The sequence below is a fragment of the Ictidomys tridecemlineatus genome, chromosome 4 (genome assembly GCF_052094955.1).
Source record: "Ictidomys tridecemlineatus isolate mIctTri1 chromosome 4, mIctTri1.hap1, whole genome shotgun sequence".
In the NCBI taxonomy this organism is placed as follows: Eukaryota; Metazoa; Chordata; class Mammalia; order Rodentia; family Sciuridae; genus Ictidomys; species Ictidomys tridecemlineatus.
The window spans coordinates 199,449,852-199,463,037 of NC_135480.1; the positions used below are offsets into that span (position 1 = coordinate 199,449,852).

At 41.5% G+C, this 13,186-nt stretch overlaps 1 protein-coding gene across 13 annotated transcripts in view; it reads right to left on the reverse strand.

Moving 5' to 3' along the window:
• The window catches only part of Dennd1a (DENN domain containing 1A), a 517,467-nt gene that overhangs the window by 149,654 nt on the left and 354,627 nt on the right, over positions 1–13,186 (reverse strand). For all 13 annotated transcript variants that reach the window (XM_021723518.3, XM_021723517.3, XM_040286285.2 and 10 more), the window contains one exon: positions 11,365–11,490. In XM_021723518.3, coding sequence (XP_021579193.2) covers positions 11,365–11,490 — 126 coding nt within the window. The remainder of the gene's footprint in view (positions 1–11,364; positions 11,491–13,186) is intronic.

Below are 13,186 nucleotides of genomic sequence, written 5' to 3' on the forward strand. Positions count from 1 at the left end.
CCTGTGCCTGGAAACCTCTTACTTCTTCCCTCCCTGGGAAGCTACCCCCTGGCACTCTGGCAGAAGTGATTAACTATGCCTCTGACTACTGTACAACATTCTACTGTAGCAGCTGCCACCCATTATTGCAACTCTCTCCTGATTTTTTGTCTCTGCTTCTTCACTGTCCTTAAAGAATAGTGACTAGGTCTTATTTGTCCATGGCAGAGTGGACACCTGGTCAGACATACAGGGGGACCAAGTATCCTAAGGTTTCAAATACTATGACATTTTCTGCTATCAAGGCTTGATTATAATTGACTTACAATTCACAATAAAACAAATAAAAGTTCTATTGTTAAGGTGATACCTAATCAGTAAGGCATGTTGTGCACACCTGTATCCCAGTGACTGTGGAGGCTGAGGCAGGAGAATCACAAGTCCAAGGCTAGCCTTAGCAAATTAGTCATACTCTGTCTAAATAAATAAACAAATAAATAAATAAAAATAAAGGCTGTATCCCCAATGAATCTATGAATGTGAGCCTATATGTAGCATGTGAGGGCTGAGTTCAATCCCCAATACCTCCTCCCCAACAAAATTATGATCCCTAAGAAATCAACCTTATATTAACATAGATACTTTTATTATAGTGAAAATTTATTTTATTTTAAATTCCCAAATCAACTAGAAAACAGCCACCAGAAACATGCTTTAATACTGCTGTGAGAAAGCTGGCCACTAGGTGTCAGCCCAGGAAAAGAGGAGGAAGGAAACAGTGTTTTACTTTTTCATCCAATTATCACCATAAATATCAAATATTTAAACAACAAAATATTAGGCAATTAAAATTATTAAAGGAATGTTTTAAAAAAAGGTATGAAATTTTGACATCTCCCCTTTGCAAAATAGTTTACAAATGGTGTTAGTTTAACCTGTATTTGCCAAGAAACATTTGCACAGATTAAAGAAATTGACTCCTAAGAGGAAACCAGCTCAGTTTTCTTCTGAAATGCCCTCAAACTGCATGTAACATGGACCATATGGTAGTCACCACTGCAGAGAGCAGTCAGGGGAAAAGAGCATGGTTGCCAGAATCAGGCAGATGGAGGGTCCCAATCCTGGCTCTGCCACTTTTTAAAAAGTGACATAACCTTTCTAGCCTCAGTTTCTCATCAATAAAATGGGGCTATACCACTCTCCCTGTTTAGGTACTTTAAGAATCAAGGGAATATTATGCAAAAACCTTAAAATATAATAACTGCTTGACATTCATTTTTTTACGACTTCAAGTCTTAATACATAAAAATTAAGTACTCTGATAATTTCATTCATACAATAGATAATTATTGAGCATCTTTTGTCTATCAAGCTCTATGCTAGGGACACAAGTAAACACAAGTAAACTCCACTGCCTTCTGGAGCAGTTTTTAAGATTTTTGTGAAAGGATGGCATCAGACTATGATGTAACCATCTAATTTCTGAGAATGTATTCACACCCCATAGAAAATCTGTGGATGTATATCTAAGAGCAGGGAGGAGGAATGAAATTTATATTTTATCCAAAAATATCGTAAACACCATCCCTCTATATGTCATGGGCTCTCTCCTCTGCGTTGGGGTTATGAGGAAGAAGATGATATCCTGTTCCTAGGGAGCTCACAGGACAGCTAAGTATATGAACTCACATAGGATCAATTCAGGCTCTAAATTGTCCAGTGTTATCATTACTTGAAAATGGACTAGAAATGTTTCCTTTTCATAGTCTCACTGAAGAAGCAAAAGACCCTAAAGCAAGGTTATTTGATTTAAAATACCAGTAAGAAAAACCATTTCTCTGTGCCACTGCTTCCAACAAATACATAGTATTTAAAACTGCCTCAGTGGATACAGCTTAATCCATGAATATACTCATCTCTTGCACACTTCTAATTAGAGGAGAATATTTACTGCACATAATTTCTCATGATAGCTCTGGTCGGCTACCACACAGCTGATGGGCTGTCTTTGTTTCCAGTGTGATTGACATGTGTTCTGCTTGTGTAGTTGATTTTTCTTATGTTTTAGGATGAAGCTGTGGTTGATACAATGTTTTTGGACTAAATGTCTATATTGTGCAACTCTGAAATATGACCACCACTCTTTCTGAGCTCCAGAAAGCACGTATCAATCATTCAACAGAATCAGACTATGTGAGGGACCTAGGTATATAAAACATGGCTTCATTCTAAAGGAGCAAGTTAAAAAAGGAACCAGGATTATGACATGAGACCAAGTTAAAGACTAGAATTCCTCTGGGATAATCTAAGATACACTAGATGTGTTTTATTTTTCAAGTATTTTAGAGGAATTTCATTTTCATCCTATTTGGTGATGCTCTTTGAAATCATTTGGTTGAGTTTGATCTTAGTGCTTAAGCGGATTTACTGCTAGTTCTCATTCTCTTTCACTTAGGGACCTACTTTTTATTTGGGCAATATACTTCTAGAACAATGGTTCTCAGTTCATCAAGCATTTATTGTATGACTCTAAGGTAACAGGACTCCTAAAATGTGTTCCTGAGTAACTCCAGTGTCCCTGTGCTGTGGAGAGTCAAAACTGAACAACAGTCATCTCTTCTCAATATAGGCAAAAACTGATTTTGATGAAATAAAAGAAAATTCTCAAATACATTTTTTCTTATGTATTTAAAAAATTGACTCTAATGCATTTCTTAATTTTAACACTCATCATCTACTATCCCTATTTTCCTGTAAGTGTTGGTGAGCAATAGCATGGAAGAATAAATACAAAATAAATATTAAAGGAAATAAATATGTAATTTATTTAGAATCTTTTATGTGTCATTTGAGATACAAGGCCTACTTTCATAGCTAATTCAAAACATGATATGATGAAAAGGGCCAGAATTTTATTTTGTTTTGCATGGTTACAGGTACCCTGACACTTGCTGAGCAAGAACGAACACCACTATTCTAGAACACAGCAGTCTCACTCTCCTCTACTTTCTTGTCACCCAGGAAGAGTCACTATCATTTAGTCAGAAAGGCACTGGGCTGGTGTTTTATATACATTGTTATTATTTTTCTCAATAGTCTTACAAAGTAGGTGCTATTTCCATTTTACAAATGAAAATACTGAAACTCAGAGAGGTTAAGTAATTCCTAAAGCCATTCTGTAGTAATGGCAGAGCCAGAATCAAAACTCAGGTAACACCCAAGGCTATACTCTTTCCATCACATTCACTTGCCTCTTGAGCCACTTAGAGCCACAGAACTACTGCAGTGGTTTCCAGAGACCCTCTATACCTGCTTCTTTTCTAGGACATGATCTTGAGTTCAAATAACTATCAATCAGAAAAAAATAGTCACCAGTAAGTTACTAGTCCTTTCTGCAGTCCACCTCAGACTCCTGCTTTCAGGGCATCTGCTTAGTTCAGGCTGGTGGGTTCTGGCTATAACTCCCCTACCTGCTCACCTGAAATAAAGTAGAAAGTAAGAAAATCCTTCACAAACTTTTCCTATAGACCATTCAGGGGTACATTTGCATGCTTCTCAAAGATACTACCATTCATGTAACAAAAGACAGTGCTTTGTGTAGAAAAGAGTGTGGTGGTTCTTCAAGAAGTATAATATAGGGGCTAGGGGCGTAGCTCAGTGGTAAAGTACTCGCCTAGCATGCACAAGGCCCTGGGTTCCATCTCCAGCATTACAACAACAAAACAAAGCAAAAAGTTAAACAGAAAATTAGCATATGATCCAGCAATTCCACTCTAGGCACATTCCCAAAAAAATGGTAAAGAGGTGTTCAGATTAATAATGTTCATAGCAGCATTATTCACAAAAGCCGAAAGTAGAAACAACTCATATATCCATCAACAGATGAATGGATAAACAAATGTCTACCCACACAGTGGAATATTACTCAATCAAGGATGAAGTTTTGATACCTGCTACAACGTGGGTGAACATGAACCTTGAAAACATGTTAAGTGAAATAAGCCAGACACCAAAGGACAAATTGTATGATTCCACTTTCACAAAACGGGTAGAATAGAGAAACTCACAGACGGAAGATAGATTGAGGTTACCAGATCCTGGGGGGTGGGAGAGACAGAGTGGGAAGTTATTGCTTAATAGAGAGTTTCTGTTTAGAGTGAAGAAAAGTTCTGAATAGAGAATCAGTGGTGGTTGCACAACTGTGTGCATGCAAATGCCGTCACTTGACTGGATACTTAACAATAGTTAAAATGGTTTTATGTTGTACATATTTTATATTTTCCACAATTGGGGGAAAGAAGGGAGAGGGCTCTGAAGACAGATCTGGGCCGATGCGCTTGATTCCCAGCACTACCACTCCCCAGCTGTGTGGAGAATAGTTGGTGTCCGTGGTCTCACATACACCAGATTCCTCCAGTCCTCGCCTACTATCCTCCTTTTCTTGGTTTCCTCATATCCTTCTCATTTTGCTGTACTGTATATAGTGTCTTAAGGTTTCTCAAACCTTTTATAGCTCAAGATGGGGCACAGATAAATTAGTCATGTCCCTAATGTATGTGCTAGGAATGCTCTGCTTTGGTATGTGAAGGTAGGGAGCATACACACACCACCCACTAAGGGCTCTTTGTTCTTCCCATTCTGAGCCCCTCAGGTGAGTCAGCTGAAATCGACCACCTCACCATGTTGTAACAGGTTGGCCCCCAGAGTCAGGCTCCTACACATAGAAGATGTTCAATGGAGTAACATAGTATTATAAGATGGGAAACAACTTAAATGTTCAGCATGGGCTACAGAAGCTATGGTAGCTGTGATTGATGGAATATCTGGCAACTATGTTGAAATGCATGTGATGTCACATTAAATGAGAGAGGAGTAAACTTTAAACTCAGATCTGATTGCATCTTTGTAAGCATTCTGCATAATGAAAAACAAGTGAGTACATATAAAAGGTATATGTAAGTTTAGTGGGACTATGGTGATGTTTTAATGTTTCTATTTTTAATATGTTTTTCTATTTTTAATTTTTTTTTATTTGTAGATGGACACAATACCTTTAATTAATTAATTTTATTTTTATGTAGTGCTGAGGATTGAACCCAGTGCTTCACATGTGCAAGGCAAGCACTCTCCCATTGAGCCACAATCCCAGCCCCACTTTTCAACTTTTTATTACACTAAAATCAAATATAAATATAGGTTCTTTTTTCAAAAACTATGAGATCAACAGTGTTACTCAAGCAAGATACAGATGCATGTGGTATCTTTCTGACCGGCTCCAGCATAGCCCCGTGCATTCATGCTTGAAAGCCAGGCTATCAATCTGCCTTTATCTTAACTTCTGTGCCTCCAAGGGGTTTTAGATGGATAAATGTGACTCAGCAGAATCATGTGCAAAATCAGGGGCTATAAGGTAGATGACGCCTGTGTCCCCACATCTGAATCTGGAATGAACTGAGAAACCAGGACTGGAATGAGTGGGCTACTCCTGTTCAAGAATTTGTTCACTGTCCCCACCCAGCACTGGCCACCTGTGTGCAGGGCTGGGCTCCCTCCATCTTGGGGAAACCCAGCCAGCAAGTTGGCCCGGAGAGGGCTCCAGGAGCTGGCTGAATAAACAACTCTCACAGGGCTCCATCTATTCTGGCCTTTGCATAGATACTGATCCAGGACAAGAGATGTGTCTTCCAACACCAATATCCACTGACTTTGCTATGTAATCTATCATTTCCCAAGAACCTGCAGTGGCCAGACCTGGGAGGCAGCTCTACATGCACTGCTGTAAGACAACTCCATGTAGCACAAGCTGAGAAATAAACTCTGCATAGAAGAGGGGATGAAAGGAACACATAAATCTCTTTTCAGAAGTTCTTTAAAAACTGACACCACTGTGCTATGAAATGCTTTTTGAGGGGGTAGTCTTCAGATTTCACAATGATATAATTTTAAACAAAGGAGGGAAGTAAAAGGTTCTTTTAAAAATTCATATATCAGAGAAAGAACATTCGAGGCTAATTCAAGAGCCACACAGCTATTACACACCCTCCCAAAGTTGCAGTCTTCTACCAAGCAGAGAAAGGATCCTTGGCCTGGCAATTAAATTCATTTGTCTTTTTTCCCCTTCTTGCCAAAAAGGACCCCAGCCCTAACTAGTTAATCCCCAACACACACTGCTACTCCTAGAGTTGCCTGGCAACTGCTAGGAGGCGTGTCAGAGAGCAAGAAAGGCCTAAATAAATGAGCTGGAGCCTGGGCTGCAGCTTGACATGGATAAAGGGGGTTTCTTGGAATGGGGCTTCCTGGCTGCTAGTGGTTCTGTCATTTAAGTAGGGAACAAGTTGGCTTGGCCCATACTGTTAAGTATCTTGGGCTTTGCATCTGATATTCTCCAGGTGACTGAAAAATGGGTCACATGCCCTTGTGATTTGCAGATACCTTCCCCTATGCCAGACAGCAGCAAACTCTAAAGCCTACAGACAGGTCAGGAAACAATGTATGAACACTGAAGGGAGGCCCAGAGCTACCTCCCTGCCTCAAACATTTCTTGTTACTTATTTTCTTTCCTCCATCTTTCCAACCATTATTTCAAATATACTCACTGATGCCTACAGACTGTGCCATGATCTGTGCTTGGTGCTGGAAATGCTAGGAGAAGGAATCACTAACACAGAAAATGTGGGAACTAGAACAAAGACAGGCAAGAGGGTGTGGTGGAAGGAACCTGGGTGGTGGAATCAGGAGGAATTTACTTCCAGGCTTGATGGCAATCTGAAGCTCCATTCCCCATCTGTAAAATGGACAGTTGTGGCAGTCATGGGGGAATTAAGGACATGAAGCAACTTGAAAGTAATTACAAGCTATTCCTCGTCAATCAAAAAGACTAGGAGATGGGACACTTGGCTGTGGTCAGACACCCTCATTGTGTCATCATCTTACTTTGTGATCCCTGAAGACCCCTTTGCTACCATTCAACTATCCCTGAAGAGTCACACCAGTGCCCTGGGCTAGGGCCACAGACCCCTGCAGAAGGCAGATGGAGAGGCACAGGCTACTCCTAGCCTAAGACTGGGCTCAGCAAGTGGCCCCTTCCCTTTCTTTCCCTCTAGACAGAAGGAGACAACAAAGCTCAAGAGGCTCCCTAGCCAGCTGCAATTTGATTTTTTTTTTTCCAACAGGAAAGGAAACAAAGACCAAGGAGTTATCTCAAGTGCAGGGAGCCAGGGGAAGGGTCTTCAGACACAGTTGCCATCTTTGCCTCTCAAGCCAGGACTTGACCCCTGATCACAGAGCTGGGTGGGGGCTGAGTGGTCTAACAGGAGCCCTCCCACAAGCCGCTCCTGGATGGTAGGATCCTCCTCAACAAAGAGGAGACCACAGGTGAGAGGCAGGGGACAGCTTACTCTCACAGCCTGAGGAGCAGGCACTCTGTGGGCTCATTTAGGTGACACTACACTCCTGGCAAGGAGGGGATAACACATTCAGTGTATAGAAGGGCAACTGAGGCTCAAGGAAGTGAAGTGACTTGCTCAAAGTCACAAGTTAGCTGGGAGGAGAGCAGAAAGGAACAGTTTAAGTCTGACAGCTTTCCTATTCTAACACGACACTATATTGTGACTCTGCAGGGATCTGAGTCCCGTGATTGCACCACTGGTCCAGGGTGGGAAGCCACCACACCATCCCTGTACAGAACCACACATCAGGGATTGCAGGTGAGTATGAAGGGCTGGCAGTTAATAGTGGGTTGCCCTCACACTCTGCTGAGGATCTTCACCCTGTAGGCCTTTTGCCCTTGGCCTCCTGCTTGTCTTAGGTGCTGCCCTGCATGTGCCTCAGGGGCCCTCCACATGCCACCTGTTTCTCCCTCATCTTAGCTATGAAGGCCTTAAGCGTTCTCAGATCCTTTGACCCAGTAAATCCATATCAGGGAGGGAATCTGCCTATGAAAATGGTTCAGACCACGCATGAGGATTTATATAAAGATATTCACTACAGTGTGATTTAAAATTATAAACTGGTACCCCAAATCAAAAAGACCAGGATTAGGATAATGTGGTGGGCTTTGGCACAGATTTCAGATCACAGGCATTTGATAACAATTGAGTGAGGCCCAGATATGAACCTTTTCAAAAGTCCCCCAGGTGACTCGGACCCATAGCTGGGCTGAAAACCACAGGAGTCACTTGCTGGGACAGGTGCAGCCATTATCAATGTTTAAGAAGAAATTTTGTAAGATGTGAAAAATTCTTACACACACTAGAAGGCAAAAACAAACGAATAACTGGGATACTGGATTGCTTTGTCAGGAATATCTCAACTGTCTGAACTGAAAGCAAACTGAAGATTCTAGAAGCAGGGTGGAAGCATGGGAACACTGTATTTTAGCTCCAGATGAAGGGCTTGGGTGTTTCCTATTACTCTTTTTTTTTTTTTTTTCTTTTCTCTCTCTCTCTCTCTCTGTGGTACTGGGGACTAAACCCAGGGTCTCACACATGCTAGGCAGGTGTTTCCTATTTCTATTCCTCTGTTATTTTAAACATTTTTACCAGGAGCAGGTGCTAGTGTGGGAGTATGTGTGTGCTAGGTATCAAACCCAGGGTCTCTGCATGGTAGGAGAGTGCTCTACCACTGAGCTACACCCCCACCACAATAGGTGCTATTTTTTATAACCAGAGAAACAACTAGCCAACTAGTAGCCCTGGGAAGGCCTCCCTGTTCCTTTGGCACTGTGTTGCCTGTCCCCTCAACAGACTCTCCCAAGACACCATTCTTGGTCACATACCTACTACCCCTCTTTTCTTCTCAGGCTCACATGGGCTCTGCAATCATTTAAATTAATTCCCAAAACAATCTTGTAAGAGAAATGTCGTTACTCCATTTTTCAGATGAGGAAAATTTGTTAAAATTAAACTATGGCTTGAAAACCATCTAAGTACACATGGTAATGTCCTTTGGGTTCAATGTTTGGTTAAAAATTTCAGGCCTTCTGGCTTCCCTCTTGGCTTAATAGAAGAAAGCCATTTTAATACACAGAAATGGGACTGAAAATGTGACAAATCTGCTGCACTTCATTGATTCTAAGGAAATTTCTTCCCATTGTAACATCTCTGGAATCTGGATTTGTCTTATAATTGATGACGTCTTTCAACTGTTCCTCTTCTTAAGATAATGGTATATTCTATGATTGAAAGGCAGCTCAGATTCAAGGAAAAGTACGATGTCTACAATCACCTTACCTTCAGAACAATGCTCTTAATGACTATGCTACTACTATGAACTCATGGCAGTGAGCTTTTCCTTTTGCTACCAAGGGCATCTTCCTCCCAGGTGCCATATCTTGGGAGACATCTTGACATTTCTTGACCTTCCTCCACCATATTTTATCTACTACTGGGACTGGTAATCTCTCCTTCATGGTACCTTTTCCTGGTGTAACCAAGTGAAGACCTCCTCTGAGTTCCTATAATATTCCTCTAACTGTGCCTCTCATTTTCTTTTAGTCTATCACCATCATCATACTATTCAAACTTTATACTAGTCATGTCACATCTCTGCTTAAAACCTTACACTCCTCACAGGGTACAGTTCACATTCTGAGCCTGGCAACCAGGCTCTGCCAAATCTGGCTCCAACCTCTCCTGTAGCCCATCTCTCCACGCAAGCCCATCACTCCAACAAAACAGTTGAGCCATTGCCACAGTTTCAGTTCAGGTTTAATCTTTCCTATGAATATTTTAGATTTGTTTGATCCTTACACCAGGAGGTATGGAAAGGGTAGGTAAGGTAGTTTCATCATCATTCCATAGGTGAAGAATTTAAACTATAAACAAATTAAATGGTGTGCTCAAGTATTAAACAGCCAAGAAGTGTAGAACCAGGGTTTAGACTCCTGGGTTTTTTGCCTTTAAATCCAGTGCCTCTCAGAGCCAAATGCAGCCAATTACAAAGTCTTCCTGTGGAGTAGCATGTGTCCAGATCACATCCAACAACATGCACCAAGATTCAACAGCCTCTGGATTCCAGACACATAACAAAGAGGCAATCTCAGGAATGAATAATTCTAGTGTGTTGGTTCCCAGCAACCCAAGGAAAGGACTAGGCCAGCTGTCCTGTTCTCCATCTAGAGAGGGGAAGAGTACAGTATTCTCAACAAGCACCAAACCTGAATGGCATAGTGGATCCAGGATCGTGACCAAGAATCAGAGCCACCTCACTTTAAGACAAGTGGGTATGGGAACTTGCTTTAAGCTAAAGAACTTTAGAGGGAAGTATTTCTCAGACAGCAAAAAATAGGGTGCATTCCTTCTGCTTTGTGACATGACATCGCCTGAAGTGGAGGCAGCATAGGAAGTAAAGCTTCAGTGCTGGGAGGAGAACGAGGAGGGCAGTGGTGTGAGGATGCTGCTCCTGAGAGCCCACCACCCTAGCCACTTCATAAGAGATGCCCTGGGTGAAGGAAAAGCAAAATGTTTGCTATTACTCTTTGTGTTTCACTTGGACACATGATGGAGTAAGGGCCATAAAGATATAAACATGATAAATGGTGGCTTATAAGGAGGTGGGATTCTGGTTCACTCTCAGGATTTTTACCTGAAGTATACTACATGACAACCACTCATCTTCTGGCATTTAATTTCATTAAATACTATGGGTTAAAACAAAACCAGAAATAAACAGTGCTGGCGTACAGTGTTACCTTGCACCCCACTCCAACTGGGAGTGTACTCCTTGGCCAGGAGGTCAAAGTCAACAGAATAGAGAGCTGTCAGGCAAGAGCTTCTTGTCTGAAGTCAGGAGAAGTGGAACTGCCTTTGGCTTAAGGCAAGACTCAACGTCTTCACATCCTCAAACAACTCCAGCTCATGTGGCAGTCAGGGTACGTGGAACAGTTGACAGAGGCTCAGAAAGGTGGAAGAGCCATATAGTTGGGCAACATTATCTTTGGCCCTTGCTATGCTTTGTGGTCATTTAAATCATGACCACCACACATGGAAGCCACCAAGAATCTCCAGGATTTTTTGCTTTCTTAAGAGGAGGAGAGGTCCCTTAAATGGATAAGAAACAGTGAGGCCCAGGGCAAAACCAGGGGCTTTCTGGTAAATTATTTCTCATTTGGAAAGCAGAGCTGATTGCTGCTGCCTCACAGATGTCCATATGAGCAGGCAAGTGCGAAAGGCTTTGTGCTATGTCCAACACCAAGTCGGTGCTTATTGTGTGTGTGGAGGGTCCTCGAATTCTTCCCTTGCATATGAGGGGAGGAAGCCCCCACCATCTCCCATGATCTCCTTTAGATGAGTTCAAAAACCAGAACCATGATTGCATGTGGTCCCTTGGTAGGCATCTTAGTCTTGATTAAACACCGACTCTATCATGTGCCATGAGGCTACTCACCGGCTCAATTTTCAGGGCATTCCGGTAGCTACCAAAGAAAGCGGCCTGGGCCTTAAGGAAGGCTCTGGCTACCCCATCGCCTGTAGTTGTGGAGACCTTCTTTAGCCTGTTCTTCAGTGAGGAGATCTGGTAAGGGAGAGAAAGGAAACAGGTTGAGGGAAGGTTGCAGGAGGATAGCTGACTAAGCCCAGAGCCCACGGAGCCCTAGAAAATTTCTAGAAGAGGTTGATTTGATGTTTTTGCAGAAAAAAGAATCACTCAGTATCAGGAAAGTTTCTATTGGAGTATATATTTGTTTATTTACTGTGGTGCTAGGGATCAAACCCAGGGCTTCCCACATGCTAGGCAAATGCTCTACCACTGAGCCACAGCTCCAAGGGCAGGTATTTTTGTTTTGGTACTGGAAATTGAACTGAGGAGTGCTTTACCACTGACCTACATCCCAAGTCCCTTTTATTTTTTTATTTTGAGACAGGGTCTTGCTGAGCCTGGCCTTGAACTTGTGATCCTCCTGCCTTAGCCTCCTGAGATTACAGGCCTGGGATTATAGCTGTGATTACAAACCTGCACCACCGTGACCAGAAAAGTTTTTCAAATTTAAGCGAATATCGCTCTTATTAGAGCATGTCTAATAAAAGCAAAAATAAAATTATTTTTAAAGCAATTATGTGCCAGGGAAGTACTTTCACATAAATTTCCTAATTTTTCTTCTGACAATCTTGTGAAGAATGAATTAGTGTTCCTGTTCTGTAAGAATGAAATAGTTTCCGAGAACTTAGGTTATATGTCAAGAGAAAAAATCCAAGGAATGGCCAAATTGGAATTTGAACCAAAGTCTTATAATCTAAATCCAAGCTTTCTGTTGTTCTAATTCCATTCCATCTGTGATATTAAAAATATTAGAAGAAAGGTTTATTTGTATATCTCACACCTCATAGTCTGAAAGAATAGTGACAGCTTATAGAAACACACTCAACAAGTTAAAACAAAATAGATAAGAAGGTGATATTAATGGGAAAAGAAGAAGCTGTGACTAGATGTAGTTTGTGAATGTAAGCTATACGACAGTCCTATATGGTGGTTAGATGTGAGTTTCAAATTTGACTTAAGAACTTTCTCGTGACCAAAGCAAAGAGAAAAACATGAAAGTTGAGAGATTCCCTGGGTCCATGCATTATAAACAAATCAGTGGATCAAACGAATAAAGATTTTCCTGAATGTGGGACCTAAAAGAGACTTTCCCCTAAAAGAATCTTTGTAGGAAAGATCATGTGACATGGTTGTTGTTGCCTTCAACATCGGGGCCAACATCAAGCTTCTGAGACTATTTCTAAAATGCTCTTCATTCATCTCAGGATGCCACATTGTATAAACTTCAGGGCACAATACTCACATTCCATCACATTCCTGGTATTGTGCAATACGGTGACCTTGAGTCATTCATTCATTCAATAAAGTAGTTAACTGGGCAAAGAGGAGAGGGTACAATGTGCTATGCACGGGGAATAATGTGCAAAGGATCTGTGGTAGGAAGAAATTCAGAAAATAGAAAGAACTTTGGCTTCAGTATAGAGACTAAGGGTGAAGATGGGGCGAGACGATGTTGGAGTTGGACATGGTAGTACATGCTTATAATCCATGCAATGGGAAGGCTGAGACAGGAAGATCATAACTTTGAGAGAGAGGCCAGCCTCAGTGAGTTAGTATAACCCTGCCTCAAAATAAAAAAATAAAAAAGGACTGGCATTATAGTCTACTGGTAGGGTACTCCTGGATTCAATTCCCAATACCGCACGAAAAAAATGGTGCTAATAGAAAGGCA